Source organism: Scheffersomyces stipitis, chromosome 8 (assembly GCF_000209165.1).
Source record: "Scheffersomyces stipitis CBS 6054 chromosome 8, complete sequence".
Taxonomy (NCBI): Eukaryota; Fungi; Ascomycota; class Pichiomycetes; order Serinales; family Debaryomycetaceae; genus Scheffersomyces; species Scheffersomyces stipitis.
In genome coordinates this window covers 527,744-546,055 of record NC_009048.1, presented here as the reverse complement: position 1 = coordinate 546,055, position 18,312 = coordinate 527,744, and the positions used below count along the sequence as shown (strand labels likewise).

Here is an 18,312-nt window from a genome sequence, read left to right as displayed (position 1 = left end):
TTATTCATGACTGGGGCTTGCTGAGTCGAACGTAACATTTGGCTCTAGAATGACCTGGTTTCTTACAGTACGAACAAATCTTCTTCGATTGCTGGTGCCTATGACTGGAGCTGTTTTTCAGACTGACTTCACTGCTGACAGAGCCAACGCTTATGGACTTTTCAACTTCTGGAGACTTTATCGGATTGAATTCTTTCCCTGTATTTGCCATGTTCGTAGGTCGTATTGTCTTCTTCGGTATCTTTATATATTCGTAATCATCCAGCTTATCATGCAATACTGAGTTGCATCTTGGGCAACTTATGTCTTTCTGTATTTCCGCTAGAAAGTCGTCATCAACTATGCTCTGGATGCTCAGAGAGCCCGCTACTTCGTTCCCTAGGGCGATCTGAATTTTCAGTATATATTCATTGAGAGTTTGTAATTTTTTCTCGTATACCAGCGAAAGATCTTCAAGCTGCTTGTTTTTGGAAATTATCACTCTGGCAAGCTGATCCACCGTCAGCAGCAATTCCATTGCCGACATTTTTGCTTTATTACCACTCCGCTGAACAAATTGCAATAGTAATCTTTTGTAGAATTCAATATAAATTGGAGAGATGAAATCACGTGACACAGTTCTTTCAAGCTAATTTTTGCTCTTCAATAAACATTACAACAGCCATCCCTTATTCATCGAAAGTTAATATATATGGAATCAGAGGAATGGTACACCATTGCAGTTCCCAACCAGAAGTCAATATTTTAATTTTCGGTTTATATTACTTTATATTCTTGTATTTTAAGAAATGGCATGGATTGAGCTTAAATTCTAACGTATTCACCACCCAGAATAAAACTCTTCCTCCAAGCCATACCAAACACTTGGAAATGAACCGCAGATGATGATCCCACCTTTAAAATACCTTATATGTTGATGTGTAGGCGGTAATCGTAGAATTTCGCCGAAATGGAATTTTTCAATTTCATACCACCTAGCTTGGAATTTTGCTATTCTCAATTGGCTGTGATGGCCGTTAGCAGAAGCGCGCCGATTGTGTACTTGATTTCCCGTGTTTTGAAGTGTCCGGTTCGATCCCTGCGGTCGGAATTAGAACGACTCGAGTAATCAGTCTGTTACATTCTAGCAATGAGTAGCACCATCACTGGAGGGAAGCAATTCAGCACAGTATGTTACCCGTGGTGGAGGCGAAACGGACGGCACTACATTATTTATCGTTGATTTCAAGTATCTGGTGTGACGACCCAAAGTATTTTTTTGAAGTATTCAACTCTGAACAAGATTGGAAAGTTGAACTATATCGGTTCTTCAAAGTATTCTTTTCTTATTGTATATTTGAGCCACGTTATTATGGTGTCTATATGCATTTGTGAGTCGTTACTCGAGGTCTATCTGGCTATCTACATTTCCACTATTCTACCTTCTTTTTTGAGAATCTCTGCTGTGCCTGTGAAATGAATCCCTTTAAGTTGTGACGTTCCAAGTATGACAACATTAGCAAACAAGCAAGGCAATTGAGGAAACTCTTTGCCAAACCAATGAACGTAGTTGTGTACGCTGAAGAGCCATCTGAAAGTACAAGGAGTTGTATAGCTTCAAACAAGACAGTAACAATGATTCCAGCACTAGAATATTTCAATATAGATACTGTAGCATGAGCTATTTTGTGCTTGTTGTAGTACAGACTAATGGCAAAGTAGCAGTAGCTTATTCTTAAACTCATGTTGACTATATTTGCCAAAATCAACCCAGTCAATCCCAATCCACCGTGTACAATAAAGATGTACAGAGAAACCAAAAATATTGCCGTCAGAATTGTCATGTAAATTGAGAAGTTTCTGATATCCTTGTTGCTGGCTATGCTACTGAAGAAGGCTTCCAAGATCCCATTGAAAGCCAAGAAGGGAATGTAAATGGTATATTGTGGAAACACCTCGAAGATGCTAGTATCCTTCCATTTGGACGACCCACCGAAAATGAGTTTCAATAAGAAAGATGAATTGGTGAACCCTGCTAACATGATCATCAACGATAAGTTGAAGTAGAAAATGGAAAGAAGCGATAATGTTCTATAGGAGTCCTTCAACGCCAGTTCTGAGGGCAGAGACGATGAAAGTGTTCTGGTGAAGAGTAATCTCATAGACTCTTCAATAGGTTGAAACAAGAGTCTGGCGATGAGAGAGCCGTAGTTAGTAATAATTGAATAGACTGCCTGATCTTCCAAAGTACACAAATAGTTCATTAGGAGTTTGTCACCTTCAGTGAGGACTTGCTTAAACAACATCTGTACAAATAAGCCCTTCCATATACCCAAAATCTTGCTATCAAAAAAGTAATAGATGTTCTTTGTTTGGTTAATCTTCTGAATCGAAAAAGTCAACCTTTCTTCCGCACTTCTTTTATTGTTCTCCTTGTTGAAGTTAAAGATGTAACAAACAAAGAGGGTGAACGAATATGCAAATTGACCGAAAGCGTAGGCTAACACAGCAGCTCCGTCAAATGTTTTCCCTTGCAACCGCAATACACTAGCTGAAACATATACTGAACCGAAAGTGAACAAGCATCTATTGAATACAGCTGTGCTTTCGAATTGGGAGCGTCTTCCAAAGTTCAATTGGAACTGATTAATAGCGTAGGCTGGTTCCAGAGCCAATTCGAAAAATATGGAGGTGCCAACGAGACTGAGAGTCAAAGTATAAAAAGGCAACTGAACAACGGAATCAAATACCTGTGAAGTACTGTATTGCCAATAGAAAATGGCAGCCGAGATAGGCACACTTATTATAAGGGGAATAAAACCAAAATTAATGATACTTTGAAGAGTTCCAGCTCGAGAATTGGTTCTATATTTTAGTCCTTTATTTTGTTCAGAACTTCGATCGCTTTTACTATTCTCTGTCCTTTGAACTGCAAGTCGTTCACCTTCTCTGCTGAAGAATAAGACGGTCGAAACCAAAAACTCCAAGTAGATTGAAATTGCAAAGACCGAGGGCGAGACATATCGAATCAACAATTGATTTAGGACAAACGTAAAAAGTTTTGTTACGAATTGGACTGAAATAAGCAAAGACACTCCAGCCGTGGACTTCTGAAGGATTTCCGATTCTTCAACTGGCTGCTCTTTTTCCTCAAGCTTTTTGGGCTTATCCAGTAGAGGTGACATTTCATCGCTCACAATTGGATTTGAAGAGTCATTAAACAGCATTTGCGCAAATAAGCTGACATCGAGAAATGGAAGACTCTACAATTTGGCACTATATTGTAAAGAGCCATATTGGTGATTCGTAAAGTGCGCGTTCGAACATGTAAAGCAGAAGTTTGCATGTTGCAGAAAACTATGAAGACTTTGAGCCAGTCACAGAATATTATGTCCCAATAAGAGTTGAACTTGATTTGATGTAGAGGTAAAGAGGACTAGAGAATAAATTGGAATAGAATGTAAACAATAAATTCATTTGAAATCGCTGGTGTTTTATTTGGTATATTTATGGCTTTTGAATAAAACTGATGGCTGCGAAATATCTATGTGAAATATCTTAGATTTTACGCCATTTCTTTCTTCGAATAAAGTATTCGAACAATAAAATGCTTAACTAAACATGAAAGGTAACTTACAATGAAATCAACCTTCATTTTTATCACCCGAACCCCATCTATCCACCTATCCTTCTATCACCAATTTCTTCAGAGTCAAGCTTCTTTTCCACGTGACTAGATTAATCAACACACGTGACTTCACTCAAAAATCTCTCCATCCTCTTTGAACGCATTCGTGAACAGACGATTCTTCACCAAGCCAGTTCTGCTGCTAACCCCGAATCAGCCACTCATAGCTTTTGCAAAAGTCAGCTACTATTTTCTAAACCTTGCCAACAAAGTTGACTTTGCATATCAAGCTATATTGAAACCAGAGTGTTTTCCAAGAAGTCTCGAATATCGTTACTTTCACCTGTACAAATATAAAAGTGAAAAACTGCTTTTGTTTTCAGTGAAAAATTGAAATTTTGAGTTATTTGAATTATTTAAATGAACTAAAAGGTATATTTTTCATTATATAACTCACAGTACTTTTCATTCTATAGCAGCATTGACTCATAAAGCTCATTCGGTTAACTACAGAGAATACAATTATTCTAATATTTGCACAATATATTCAACTACCTTTTCATCCTTGAAGTACTATTTCACCTTTTCGAAAGAAATCTTTGTGAATCACATAAATTAAGTAATACGATTGTACTCATAGATTTTTCACAAGTTTTGTCTTCATTAAATCAATATTCAATAGTCCTAAACCGAATATGGACCCTAACAATTTAAACCCACAAGAAGTGGAACTAAGAGAGCAGGACAGATGGTTGCCCATCGCCAATGTAGCTCGACTCATGAAGAACACCTTGCCTACTACCGCCAAAGTATCCAAGGATGCCAAAGAGTGTATGCAAGAATGTGTCTCTGAGTTCATTTCCTTCATAACCAGTGAAGCCAGCGATAAGTGTTTGAGAGAAAAACGAAAGACAATTAATGGAGAAGATATCTTGTACTCGATGCACGACTTGGGGTTTGAAAACTACGCCGAAGTGTTGAAGATCTACTTGGCCAAGTATCGTGAACAACAGGCTTTGAGGCAAGAAAGGGGAGAATCCAGAACTTCTAAGAGGCAACAGAAACAGGCTGCTGCTGCGGCCGCTGCTGCTGCTGCTGAGGCTGCGGCTTCCGAGGCTGCTTCTACTGAAGACATTGACGAGCTGGAGCACATGGAGTACCAAGAAGATGGCACTGGATCCAATTCTCCATCCCAGAATGGTGATCTTAATGGTGAACACTATATTGAAAATGAAGAGACATACCAAAACGGTCATGAAGACCAAGAAAACGAAGAAGTTGAAGCTGTGGAAGACGTGGTAGCTACTGAAACCCAACAACAGGAACATAATGAAGTAGACTCCAACTCAGTCACCCATGTAAATAGCGCTCTCGGCTCGAACTCTTCGTCAACTAGCTCGATAGCTTCACCAGAGCCTTACTTTAACCATTACGAAAATAACGAAAACGAAAACGAAAACGAACAGGACAATTCCAAACCAGACCAACCAAACACCGAAGAAACAGAACAGTCGGAACTAGACGTTGTTGTTCCCCTCAAAGAAGGAGAAGAGTATGGATATGACGACTTTATCACCGATGAGCCACATGATGAACTCCACATCAGCGAAACCTCCAGTCATAACCATATCGAGGAGTTGGCAAAACAGCTTACCCATGACGAACCAGATATTGACACATTGACAGCTGGAATCACGAATGGAACCGCCAACAATGGTTTTTTCTAGTCAATTCTGCAAATCTAGACTATTCATAGAGGTGCTTCAAAAGTTACGGTTTATTCATAGAAGTGAACTTCATATTTATTCCATTGTACAAATAAGTTGTTGTATTTTGTTCTTTTTCTTTGGTGGAGGTGGATGAAAATCTTGTATTTCAATTCTTTTTTGTGTTAACTACTATACATGTATTATGTTGCGGTGTTGTAGATATCAAAGGTATTGTATTAAATTAGTTAAATGTGCAAACTTTACACATTAGTAGAAATGAACCCAATAAATAGTACCGGAAAGACAAACTATGCTATTATATTTTTTCTCTGCAAATAGGGCAGCTTCTTGAATAGTTGATCCAGGTTTTCAAGCATTCGTAATGGAAGTGATGGCCACAATGGCGTAATCCACGAATCTCTTCCAAATCACTAGCATCATTTTCTAAGGAATCAAAACATATGACACACTGCTCCAGGTGGTCTTCGAGTGTAGCGGGAATCGTAAGTTTCTTCAATGTGAACTGCTTCTTTTTGAAGTTGATCAACTGTCTTGTTTTCACCACTAAAACTCTCAAACTCAAGTACGAAGATGGCAAGATATGGAAGGGAAAAGTGTGAAGCGATAAAAAGACGATGGAAAATATGCAGAGCATGGTGAAACGTAACAAATTCACTACGAACTCTGTCACATATATAATCTTCATCTTTGTTTCTTTCCAGGTATTCAACTCCAATTCTGTAGTAAGTGGAGCATTGCCCTCGGGCCACACCAGATGGAAGTGGAAATATTCGTAGAAATCCAAGCAATACTTCAAGATTGTCAAGAAAATTAACGGCCCGATGTGCAAGATCTCAAATCCAAAGATAGCTGTCAAAATGTTTTCCTGGAGTGTTACTTTCGACATCTCGATCATTTTATCTGACCAGTAGTAGTTCTGATACACTTCGTACAAGAAACGAGAGATCAACAAGTTGTCAATAAATGCCAAAATTATGAGCCCAACGAAGAGTCTTAGTCCCTGATACTTCACCTCGGCCCGCGAGTTGGAATTTGTGTTGAAGATGGAGCTGACTCTGTCTATAGAAAGATAATGAAAACATTTAAGCAAAAGCACAGAAAAGAAGAGGCCAGCAAATTTGAACAACTCGTTCTGAATTACTTGCAATCCGATCGATCGTGACTTTACATAGAAGATCATGAATCCAAAGGCAAACTCCCAGATGGTATAGTTGATCTTGTGTTTGAGATTTCTGATTTCGGTAGGTGAAAGTTTACCAAAGATGGCCCATTTGACAAAGTTAATGAAGAGAAGCAATCCCAAGATTCCAAGATTGAAAAGCTTGAAGTTGAAGGACGACCTTGACGAAGTGCTTGTAGACGTTGAAAACACCTTGCTGGCCAAGCTCTGGATGCTTCCATAGGAATTAATGGGTGATTGTATGTAGATGTTATTCTTAATCTCTAGCCGTTTGTAAACTGAGACGCCTAGAAACGTGCCAAACTGGATATGTTAGTATAATTGAGGAAGATATCACAGAACATCATCGGAAGGTGTACAATATGGAAACGATATAGATCATACGATACTTCATAGTGGAATACAGCACAGCATAAAGGGAGAATCTACTATCAAAACAGTATTGAATCGTACTAGTACTGTGCTACCATTCAGCCTTGTATGATATATCGTATCTCCAGTATTATAGTATGAGTGTATTAAGTTATGAAGCTCAAAGTTTCATATTCTTTGATGTTCGCAAATTAGGTATCACAATTAACATTCGTGTGACTACTTACAGCACTGAAGCCCAATTTTCGCCAATACATGGCAGGTTGAGTGGCTAATGAGCAGATGGACGAAGACAAATCTCGGCAAAGTTGACTACTATCTGTAATTCGGAATGTGGAGACAAGACAGAACGTATTATTTATAAATGAAATTCAAAAAGACAGCAGTGGGGTCTATGACCGCAGCAGCAATATTATTGACAGATTTCTCTCGATGAATCTCACGTGACGCGTTCCAATAGACTGGTAAGTGAATTTCCCGGGCCTCCGTTAACGAGAACAGACAGAATGAAATGGTGCTAGACAAATGAAGAAGAGAAGAGCCTGGTCTTGGGGATACCGAGTATGTAGAGCTTTTCTAGTTGTTCAACTAATTCAGCTTATTGGTTTGAGGGGACGGGCTCAACATTTTGGAAGTGGTCTCTAGCCACAAAATAATAGCTGCGAAAATCCGATAAGAGGAGAAGTCCAGATGAACAAGACACCACATACTGGTGAGTGCCAAAAAGATAGTCGTATGGTGGGTGTAAGCGCAGCTGATAGAACCAGGAGAATGTTTATTGCAAGTAAAGATTTATATACTTCTCTTGAGTTCAAAAACGAAATATTTTAGCATTTTTCATCAAATTCACCAAAAGTTTTCAAATATATAACATTTTTAACGAACAGATAAAAACAATTAATGAATTACAAACTTACAAACTCCAAGAAAACGCAAACATTTTTTGGTGCAAATAACAAAGTCTTTAGCGAATTGAAGTCTACATTCAAATTATCACTTAACTATCAGCTTCTCCGTATCCACCGCTTCCACCATATCTACCGTTTACTCGCTAAACAATTTTGTTGCTCTCATCTCCATATTTTCTCCTGCAGGACATCGAAATTTTTCACTATGGCATCTCTTCAACGCCTACATCTATTCTTCTCCATATATGCCATTTGGTATTGACCTACTTAACCGCATACTACAAATGGGTAAGAGAAATTTTAGAAAGGGCAAGGGATTCGACAAGAAGAACTTTGGCAAAAGACCAGAAGTAGACGACAGAAGCCCCTGGTCCGAAGCTGTGAGAGAGTCTGAAAAATGGGAAAAGTACTACAAGACTTTGAACATTATTCCGGAAGATGAATGGGATACCTTCAAGCAACACTGTCAGGAAAACTTGCCACTTACCTTCAGAATCACGGGTTCTAGAGCCCATGCCTCTGAAATTAAACAGAACTTCATCGACAACCATGTTGAGAAGTTGAAGGATGCTGAGTTTGATGGTGTCAAGTTGACTCCCAAGAACTTGTCGTACTATCCAGACCAGTTGGGCTGGCAATTGGATGTTTCCAAGGCTGTTATCAGAAAGCAGAAGGAATTCGCCAAGACACAACGTTTTTTGGTCATTGAAACTGAAGTTGGTAACATTTCCAGACAAGAGGCTGTTTCCATGATTCCTCCCTTGTTGATGGATATCAAACCCCACCACTATGTTTTGGACATGTGTGCTGCTCCAGGTTCGAAGACTGCTCAATTAGTGGAAGCTTTACACCAGGATGACGATAAGGAATTACCTACAGGTTTTGTATTGGCCAACGACTCTGACTACAAGAGATCTCATATGTTGGTACACCAGGTCAAGAGATTGAACTCGGCCAACTTCATGGTGGTAAACCACGACGCTACCTTATTTCCCAGACTCAAGTTGAACAATTCGAATGAATTCTTGAAGTTTGACAGAATCTTGTGTGATGTTCCATGTTCAGGTGATGGTACCATGAGAAAGAATGTCAACGTATGGAAGGACTTCACTGTAGGAAACGCCTTGGGGTTGCATCCTTTACAGATTAACATCTTGAACAGAGGCTTGCAATTGTTGAAGAAGGGTGGTAGATTGGTCTATTCGACTTGTTCGATGTCTCCAGTAGAGAATGAAGCTGTTGTCGCTGCAGCCTTGAGAAAGTGGGGCGGTCAGATCAGATTGGTTAACTGTGACAACGAGTTACCTGGCTTAGTCAGAAGAAATGGTATCAGTGACTGGAAGGTCTTTGGTAAAGATATGGAACTCCGTGAAAGAGGTGCCGAAGATATTCCTGCCACTGCCTTCCCTCCTACGGAAGAAGAAACTGCCAAATTCAACTTGCAAAACTGTATCAGAGTGTACCCACATTTGCAAAACACCGGTGGTTTCTTCATCACCGTGTTTGAAAAGATAGACCCTGAAGCCAACTCCAAGAGAGGACCTTCTGAAGAAACAGAAGCTGAAGACGCCAACAAGAAGCAAAAGGTCGAAGAAACTGCTCCTGTTGTATCCACTGAAACTGTTCCACACAAGCCACAAAAGAAAGAAAAATTGCCTAGAGATGCCAACGAGGAGCCTTTCATCTTTTTGGATGAGAACCACCCAGAATTGGCTAAGTGCTGGCCATTCTACGATGTTAGCGACAAATTTGCTAAAGACTCCACATTGGTCAGAAACGCAACTGGAGAACCATTGAGAACTATCTATTACGTCGCTCCTATCTTGAAAGAAATTTTGAGCATTGAAGAGCAAAAGTTGAAGATTGTTCAGGCTGGTATCAAGTTGTTTGTTTCTCAAAGAAATGACAATGGTCACTGTCCATGGAGAGTTCAGAACGAATCGTTGCACACTATTAGATCGTTCTTGGGTGAAAAGAGACAATTGTCTTGTAACTTGAAGTTGTTGGAAGTTCTTTTCCAGGAAGCATTCCCAAGCATGAAAGATATCAAGGAATCCGGAGTAGACCCAGAGTTCTCGGAAAGACTTGAACAATTGGAAGAAGGCTGTGTGTTCTTAACTGTGGTCAGGGGAGAAGGTTTGGAAGACTTGTTTTTGCCATTGTGGAGAGGTAGAAATAATGTCAATTTGATGGTCAACAAGAAGGACACCCACGAATTGCTCTACAGAGTGTTTGGCATTGAAACCTCTTCTAAAGACCAAGGCAAGGAAGCTGTCTACCAAAAGAAGCTCGAGGCTGTGAAGAAGGCTCGTGAGTCCACTACTGAAGTGGAGGAGTTCTCCAAGTCTGAAACTGAAAACGCTACACCAGAAGCTAATTAGATTGCATTATGTTTATAGCACTGTATATTATTATTATTAATCATTATAGAAGATGTGAATCGTTAGTCGTTAGATTTGGTAGATGCAAAAGATGAAGTGGAAACTCACCCAGAACTATTCTGAATCAGAACTTCCATTGCTGGAATCAGAACCTGAATTTGAATCTGAGTCTGAATCTACAGAGTCTGACTCAGAAGGAGAAGATGAAGGAGATGAAGCAGCTTCAGACGATGAATCTGAATTCTGCAGGCTATCTTCTTGGTCTTCTATCTCGTCTTCTTCTGAGCTCTCACCACCAAGTAATGAACCTTCCAAATCGAGACTATCACTATCGCTGTCGCAATGATCTACAAACATCTTGACCGTGTTTTCATCTACCATTCTGTCTACCCACAGTTCTACAAGGATCCCAAGGGCTAGAAGTGCACTTTCGTCCATTGTTCTGGCCATTTCAACTTCTCCCTTCTTTGTCGACGTAAATTTCTTACTTGCAAAGTAGTGTATAACTTTGAGAAGTTCTGAAGATGGCAATTGGCGATCTTCCGCGAATTCGTCACGGTGCTTTATTGGGATCTTGAGATGCCCCGGCTTCAAGATTTCAAGAAGCTCATCCGGCGGGATGGAGCTTCCTTTGGAAATGAACATGTCGTCGTAATCAGGCGCGTCTTTATCGAGAACTACATCGAGTTTGTTTCCATTTGGTGATAGTTTCTTCTCATGGTAAGGAGACAAGGCCAAGTTTTCCTTGTGGATCTGTCTACCTTTGGTGTATTCTCCATCAACAGCTCTGTAGACGTCGGCGTTTGCCAACCATTTTCGTACTCGAAGTTTGTCGAGGGCCCCTTGAAGAGAATAAGAAGTCATGGACAGAGCAGTAGCCAGTTTTGCAGTTGATTTAGGAGGAGTAGAATTGAAAATAGGTATATGGGTGAAAAATTGTATGGCATATTGCAGAATAATAATGTATCAGACGTATGCAGGAGAGAAGAGCCAGAGAAGAATTTCAAAGTTCAGGTAATACAGAGGGTGGAGAATAGGCACTAAGGCAAAGAAAAAGACGACCACGTTTGAATATTCGCTATTGTAACTCTCAGACTTGCCAAGATGTGTCTTTTTGAAACATAGAAGAATTACACGAGTCGAAGAGATATAATCCTTCTTAACTATACACAATGTCGCAGATATCAAGACACAAAGAGCTCCTCCTTCTAATGTCGCATTACTCCACGCTTTTGGTGCGACACAGTTTCGCACCTGTTGCATGTTTACAAACATTGAGACACGATTTTTTCATTTAGAAATATTCACATATTCTACTTTGTATACTCACCCTATCACAAATAAGAAACGTAATGATAGACCTGGAAAAGTTACAGAATCACTTCAGGGGCCACGACGAGTTGAGTGAAATTCTTCACCAGGACGAACTCCGCAAGAGTCTTATCCGCTTGGCCGTGCTTCGTGTAGTCACGCTCAACAGAAACAAGCCCAAGAGAGCAAAGACCAACGAACCCGATGAGCTTGTCCAAATGAAAAAACAGCTCAATGAATACGAATTATACACAAACAAGTTGAAACAGGAGAGCCTGACCAAGTTGAAATTGCAGGAGGCTAAACTTGAAAGTGCACAAGACGAAGTGGCCAAACTCAAACTACAGCTAGCAGCAGCCAAAGAAGCAGCCAAAGATACATCTAAACCAATGTTCAGTGTGCCTAGTTCAAGTTCGTTTAGACCGCGAATCAACCTCAACGGGCTCTCAAGACCGAAATCAGCAACATTATCTTCTATCAAAAAGTTTCCATTAGCCAGACCTACGTCTGTGTCCAGTGAAAGAAACTATCTATCGCCCACTTTCAACTCTATTAACAAGTCAATATATTCGTCAGATGTTTCCACAGTTTTGACACCCATACTGAATAGGACTATTAGTAAACCACGTGGAAAATACATCACAGCCAGGAATTTACACGAATTGGGCAATTCTCCAGTGACGTCTAAGTTTGGAATTTCGAAGCCACCAACAAAATTGACGACACTAACCCAAAAAATAGAAGCACAGAAAGACGAAAACGAGCCTCCAAAAACTGCAGAAGCAGAAACCGAAGCAGAGATCGGAGCGAAATCTGCTACTACTTCTGTCTTACGAAGTTCACCTGCAAAAACTCCTTCACGTAAATCTTTTATAGAGAACTTCGACAAATCATCAGGTTCAAGCTCGCCTTCTCCGGAATTCACCCCAATGAGGGTTTCTTCAGACAAAACTTCGGCTCCAGTGTCACGAGACATTGAAGAGACCGGATTCGGCAACGGAAAAGTCACGAGAATCGAAAAATTCGACAATACTTTACAGACTGACGAGGATACTTTTGCTAGTGCCAACTCGACACTTGTAGGAAATGTTTCAGGAGACGTATTGCCTGAAAAGAAGAAGACGAAGAAGTTGCAATTGTGGAAATCAGGAGCTACTAAAGTGCCCTTAACGGCTCCAGGAAAGAAACCGCATAGTCTTGGGCTCGAAGATGAGAATCTCAACTCTTTGAATTACTATGAAGATGGAAACTTTGCAACGGACGAAAGTCCACCCAAGCCGCAGCATAAGAGACAATTAGAGTTGTCCCCCGTTCCAGAGCCTGCTAAGCGTCGGAAACATAATACGTTCAGGATAGACTAACAAGGAAGTAACGATAGACATTTCTGTGAACGCAATATAGATAAATATATTATGTACTATCAGCATACCGATGCAAAACATGTATGTGTATCAACTGTATGAACCAAATAGATTATCCATTTGCGTATTTGACTAGAGTGCCCAACTCCAGAGAGGTGGAAAAAAGATCAACGCCGGAAACGCAACTCCACGAGAAGAACTCAAAAAGTCTGCCTCTTCCCAGTTCATTCAATTCTAACCAGGTTAATCTATATATACGAAGTAAATTGACCCACTACTGTGAATTCAATAAACTCACGTGAGCCTATTTTTCTTGGTTGCTCTCTCTCTTTGCTATCGGAGCTCGCGCTTAGTCGCCACATGACTTCCGGCACGGCGCCGGTCGTTGAGATCAAACTGCACAAATTACTAATTGCTATAACGTCCAGAGAATCCATCTTTTTCACCCACACTCTTTTCATTGCCACCAGCGATTCGTCCTTCTCCATCCACGGAAACAGCTCCAGAAGTATAGCACCATGCTAAGGACATCGTGCACGAGTTCACTCCGTCGTGTCGTCGGCAAATACGTGGTTTCTCCACTTGTAGCCAGCCAGATTCGGTTTGCAACGAGTTCTGTCAGATCGCAGCCGTATCTACTCAATTCAGAACTCACCGAGTTGCCGGCGCAGTTCAAGAGGTATTCCAGCATTCTATTGACCGAGAAGCCCGAAGGAGATGTTCCAGAATCAGGTCCAGAGCCTTCTGGTGAATCTGGCATTTCTGAGAAGAGTAATGTCGAAAATGACAAACATGACGGAAACGATGAAATCAAACCAGAAGCCGAGAAAAATGAAAAGGACGAGATTGAAAAACCAGAAATTGATAAAGATGCCATTGTGGAAACGGATGGAGTAAGCGAGAGTTCTGTAGAAAACGTTTCTGGGTCTTCTTCTGCTGCTGGTGGAGCGTCAGCTCCACCTAGTGGAAACAGCAATAACAATAATAACAATAACAACAACAATAACGATAACGATGAGCCTAACGAGATAGTAACGAACGCCGGTACAGGCTTGTATCCTCCGCTATTGGCCATTCCAATGAAGGATCGTCCCCCTCTTCCCGGACGTCCTTTTGCTATCAATATTACGGATCCAGAAGTGATCAGGTCGATCTACACCATCATCGACAAGAGGGAGCCCTACTTTGTATTGTTCCACGTCAAAGATCCAAATGAAGGAGATACTGATGTCATCAATAGTAAGGATTCAGTGTACAACATTGGTGTACACTGTCAAATTATCAGACACACGACTCCAAGACCAGGAGTGTTCAATGTCTTGGGGTATCCTCTTGAAAGATGTCTGTTGGCTGACCTTAGCACTCCCAGTGAGAAGAAGGGCGAAACTGAGACCAGAAAGGAGGGAGAAAACTTTCCTACTTCTTATTTGAAAGGTCTCAAAGTGTCCTATGCTACCGTGAAACCTGTCAAAGATGAGCCTTTCGATAAGACTTCGACCGATATCAAGTCATTGGTAGAATCCTTAAAGGCTCTTTTGTCGAAGATGGGCGCAAAGAATCCCCTTGAAAAGCTCCAGATCAAAGAAGGTACAGAATTGGTGAACGATCCACCCAGATTTGCCGATTTTGTAGGCTCCACTATTCATGGAGACCCCAAGAAGATCCAAGAGATCTTGGAATCATTGAACATCCAGACAAGATTATCAAAGGCTTTGGAATTGTTGAAAGTTGAACTCAAGGCAAGCTTAATTAAAGAGAACACCATCCATAACTTGAGTACCAAGGCCGATGAATACCAAACGAGACTCTTCATAAAGGAATTTATCAAGGAATTGCAAAAGCGTGCTGGAATTGTAGAGTCTGATGACAAAAAGACGTCGAAATTTGATGAGCGTCTCAAACATTTGAAGATGACAGAAGAGGCTCTTGAAGCATACAATGCCGAAAAGGCAAAAATGGAAAGTCAGAACGAACACTCGAGTGAGCTTGGTGTTAGTGAGAGATACTTGGATTGGTTGACTTCGATTCCCTGGGGAATCTATTCTAAGGATCGCTTTAATATCAAGCAGGCCAGAGAGATCTTGGACAGGGACCACTATGGGTTGAAAGATGTCAAGGACAGAATCTTAGAGTTCATCTCTATGGGCAGAGTTTCAGGAAAAGTCGATGGGAAGATATTGTGTTTGACAGGCCCACCCGGTACTGGTAAAACATCCATAGCCAAGTCTATTGCCGAGTCATTGAACCGTAAGTATGTTAGAATCGCCATGGGTGGTATCCAGGATGTTCACGAAGTTAAAGGTCATAGAAGAACATATGTTGGATCAATTCCTGGTCGTATCATTTCTGCGTTGAAGCAAGCCAAAACGTCCAATCCATTGATGTTGATTGATGAAATTGACAAGTTGGACTTAAGTCGTAGTGGGGGTGCCTCTTCAGCCTTTTTGGAGATCTTGGACCCTGAACAGAATAATGCCTTTGTTGACAACTACATTGATGTCAAGGTCGATTTGTCCAAGGTGTTGTTTGTTTGTACTGCTAATTATTTGGGCAACATTTCTCCTCCGTTGAGAGACCGTATGGAAATCATTGAAGTCAATGGTTACACCAACAATGAGAAAATTGAGATTGCCAAAAGACACTTGATTCCAGATGCAGCCAAAAAAGCTGGATTGGAAGGTGGGCATGTTGTAATTGAGACGAAGACCATTTCTAGATTGATAGAGAAGTACTGTCGTGAAAGTGGATTGAGAAACATCAAAAAGCTTATCACCAGAATCTTCAGCAAGGCCTCTCTCAAGATCGTGGAAGAAGTTGAAGCTAGAGAAGGCGAATCAAAATCGAAATCTGAAGAAGCTAAGTCAGAAGCTATCACTGGTTCTGTTACTGAGATTTCTGTTGAAGATGCTACAGTAAAGGCCCAGTCCATTGAAGAACCTAGTGTAGAATCTGCTTCTCAGAAGGTTGACGAAGCCAAACCTGTCGAATCAGAAGAACTTAAATCAGATGAAGAAGAAGAGGAAGTCGTGAAGTTGGAAATTCCAGATGACATAAAGTTGGAAATCACTTCTGCCAACTTGAAGGATTATGTTGGACCAGAGATTTATACTAGGGACCGTGTCTACGACATCCCTCCTCCTGGTGTTGCTACTGGTCTTTCGTATAGTACTTCTGGTAATGGAGATGCATTGTACATTGAATCTATCTTAACACACTCTATTGGATCAGGTTCGGGACATGCTAGTATTCATGTTACTGGTAGCCTCAAGGATGTCATGAAGGAATCTGCTTCCATCGCTTATTCTTTTGCCAAACTGTACATGGTCAAGAACTACCCAGAAAACAGATTCTTTGAAGCTGCTGAGATTCATGTTCACTGTCCTGACGGTGCTATTCCAAAGGATGGTCCTTCCGCTGGTATTTCCTTCACATCTTCATTGATTTCATTAGCTCTTCAAAAGCCTTTGCCTCCTACAATTGCCATGACAGGTGAGATCACTGTTACTGGTAGGGTATTGGCCGTTGGAGGTTTAAGAGAAAAGATCTTAGGTGCTAAGAGATACGGATGTAACACCATTATCTTCCCCAAGGATATTGAAAACGAACTTGAAGAAATCCCTGAAGAAGTAAAGGAGGGTGTTAAATTTATCCCCGTCGAATGGTACCAGGATGTATTTGACGAAATATTCCCCAACTTGTCTAGTGATGAAGGTAACGAGGTATGGAAGGAAGAGTTCAACAAATTGGATAAGAAGAAGGCTAGCAACAAGAAGAAATGATCTAAGCGTAAAGATTATAACCCTAACGCATACACATTAATAGCAATATTATAGTATACATTTGTAAATATTTAATTCACGATTCATTCATTAGTTATTTCTGATCCTTGAGAGCTGCGAAAAACTCACGAACTTTATCTTCTGCTACCACTTCTCCTTTCTCAGCAAACGGCTTGAAGAACTCCCTGAGCTTAGACCTTATTTTGTCATAGGCCTGTAAACCTTCAATAGCCTTTTCTCTTGGAAGTGACAGGAGTGCAGCGCTTCCGAGATCAAGTAAAGATCCAGTAGCCGAGGATGCTCCATCGTTGGAAAGAGCTTCTTCTGGTGGTTCAAATACTGGATCGTCCAAGTACAAGTATTCGTGATTTAGTAAGAATTTCAACAAGGAGGAGTCCTTGTCAAGAATTTTTGTCAACAGAATCAATTTTTCTCTGAAATTAGGTGTCAAGAAAAGAGAATAAGGTGTTGTACCACTTTCTTTAGTTTCAAGCTTTATTCTCTTCGAAGTAGTTTCTTCAGTCTTAGATGATATGAACTCAGAGTACAATTGTTCCCACTCAGATTCAGACAGAATTCCATTGAAATGAGGAAGCCTACTGAATACAATTTCTTTATCGTCTTCAATTAGTTCAAAAACCAACTTGAACTGTTCAACACATTTCCAACAGATGAATACTTCAAAATCCTCCAAGTCTGGGAAATGAGGAACTTTCACTTCATCGTCATCTTCAGCCACACTTTCATTAGCTGTTGTGTTAAACAGTTGGTCAACCAGAGCTTCTTCACCAGGTTCAGCTAATTTGTGTAAAATGTTACCACCAGTCATTTGTTTCTTAGTCTTGAAGGTTCCTCTATCGTACCCTAAGATACATTCTTCGTGGTACCAGTCTTCTCCACATACAAAGCCAAAGTAGCATTGAATCATATTTCCAGTTTCTTCAAGGGGGTTATATGGCTTCTTGCAAGAACAAAACGTTCCCATATAGTTCTGGTTATAGATGTTAGACAGAGAAGGGATATCCTCAGCAGGTAGATCGAGATGCACAGATGAAGCAGAAGTAGAAGAGAATCTTCTTGAAGAAGATCCTGTTGTCATGGTAGTAGTAGTAGTAGTACTGAATGAAGATACTCCCACAACATCGTTGCCTTTCCGTCTCAACTGACAAGCTCCATTGCTAGTTTTGGCCATTTTTGTGGTACCGCAATCACAAGTAAAGTTACGCTTAGTGAACAACTCTACAAGTTCGTGAGTAGAGTGACATTGGATAGAACAAGAATAGCATACTCCAATGGGAGTATCATTGTTTTCTTTTGAACACGTCAAGCAGGCGAAAACTGGTTGCCTCAATTCACCTTTTTCAAACGTGCATTCGTCCGGCTCAAATGGCATCAACTCACGAGCCTCTCGCTCGAGTCTAAGTTGGCTCTCAAGATAGTCTACAGCTGTTACAGAGTCCTCTGCCATTGAACGAAAAGATTGGGAAAGCGATTGAATAAATTTAGATATAACTTGTTATCAAATTGATGGTGAGTATGGAATTCGATCTTCAATAAGCAAATGTTAAGAATGATCTCAATGTAAGATAGATGACGATGCAATTTTCGAGAACGATAAGGGAATAGTGATTCTGAATGTTCTTTGGCGATATAGGAAGTAGTCCAATACCAGAAATTACCTTT

The 18,312-nt window shown here is 40.5% G+C and overlaps 9 protein-coding genes across 9 annotated transcripts; 4 read left to right on the top strand and 5 right to left on the bottom strand. All coding sequences in view use genetic code 12, as the record gives it.

Annotated features, from left to right (window-relative positions):
- Nucleotides 1–4: 4 nt before the first annotated feature.
- Nucleotides 5–541, bottom strand: PICST_50332 (Zn-finger, CCHC type; the record flags this gene model as incomplete). Its single annotated transcript, XM_001386462.1, has 1 exon — nucleotides 5–541. A coding segment is annotated over one exon (537 nt), but the record flags the coding sequence as incomplete, so codon positions are not given.
- An 871-nt stretch (nucleotides 542–1,412) lies between these two features.
- Nucleotides 1,413–3,122, bottom strand: RTF1 (flippase; the record flags this gene model as incomplete). The annotated part of the gene is made up of 2 exons (XM_001386461.2): nucleotides 1,413–2,830; nucleotides 2,876–3,122. Coding segments are annotated over 2 exons (1,665 nt in total), but the record flags the coding sequence as incomplete, so codon positions are not given.
- Nucleotides 3,123–3,872: 750 nt separating this feature from the next.
- On the top strand, nucleotides 3,873–5,668 carry HAP3.2 (Transcriptional activator HAP3 (UAS2 regulatory protein A); the record flags this gene model as incomplete). The annotated part of the gene is made up of 2 exons (XM_001386660.1): nucleotides 3,873–4,604; nucleotides 5,620–5,668. The coding sequence occupies 2 exons, from the start codon at nucleotides 4,303–4,305 to the stop codon at nucleotides 5,666–5,668; spliced, it is 351 nt and encodes a 116-aa protein (XP_001386697.1).
- Nucleotides 5,669–5,786: 118 nt separating this feature from the next.
- On the bottom strand, nucleotides 5,787–7,146 carry PICST_33812 (zinc finger family protein; the record flags this gene model as incomplete). Its single annotated transcript, XM_001386460.1, has 2 exons — nucleotides 5,787–6,820; nucleotides 7,117–7,146. Coding segments are annotated over 2 exons (1,064 nt in total), but the record flags the coding sequence as incomplete, so codon positions are not given.
- Nucleotides 7,147–8,081: 935 nt separating this feature from the next.
- On the top strand, nucleotides 8,082–10,178 carry PICST_37206 (tRNA:m5C methyltransferase; the record flags this gene model as incomplete). Its single annotated transcript, XM_001386659.1, has 1 exon — nucleotides 8,082–10,178. One exon carries the CDS (start codon nucleotides 8,082–8,084, stop codon nucleotides 10,176–10,178), a length of 2,097 nt encoding a protein of 698 aa, XP_001386696.1.
- Nucleotides 10,179–10,292: 114 nt separating this feature from the next.
- PICST_50972 (hypothetical protein) lies at nucleotides 10,293–10,979 on the bottom strand (the record flags this gene model as incomplete). The annotated part of the gene is made up of 2 exons (XM_001386459.1): nucleotides 10,293–10,456; nucleotides 10,508–10,979. Coding segments are annotated over 2 exons (636 nt in total), but the record flags the coding sequence as incomplete, so codon positions are not given.
- Nucleotides 10,980–11,530: 551 nt separating this feature from the next.
- PICST_33809 (predicted protein) lies at nucleotides 11,531–12,850 on the top strand (the record flags this gene model as incomplete). The annotated part of the gene is made up of 1 exon (XM_001386658.1): nucleotides 11,531–12,850. The coding sequence occupies one exon, from the start codon at nucleotides 11,531–11,533 to the stop codon at nucleotides 12,848–12,850; it is 1,320 nt and encodes a 439-aa protein (XP_001386695.2).
- A 971-nt stretch (nucleotides 12,851–13,821) lies between these two features.
- PICST_64463 (Adenosinetriphosphatase) lies at nucleotides 13,822–16,629 on the top strand (the record flags this gene model as incomplete). The annotated part of the gene is made up of 1 exon (XM_001386657.1): nucleotides 13,822–16,629. A coding segment is annotated over one exon (2,808 nt), but the record flags the coding sequence as incomplete, so codon positions are not given.
- Nucleotides 16,630–16,671: 42 nt separating this feature from the next.
- Nucleotides 16,672–18,306, bottom strand: PICST_85558 (predicted protein). Its single transcript, XM_001386458.1, has 3 exons — nucleotides 17,749–18,306; nucleotides 17,371–17,718; nucleotides 16,672–17,346 (listed from the first exon to the last, which is right to left on the bottom strand). The coding sequence occupies exons 1-3, from the start codon at nucleotides 18,095–18,097 to the stop codon at nucleotides 16,724–16,726; spliced, it is 1,320 nt and encodes a 439-aa protein (XP_001386495.2). The 5' UTR covers nucleotides 18,098–18,306; the 3' UTR covers nucleotides 16,672–16,723.
- Nucleotides 18,307–18,312: the final 6 nt, after the last annotated feature.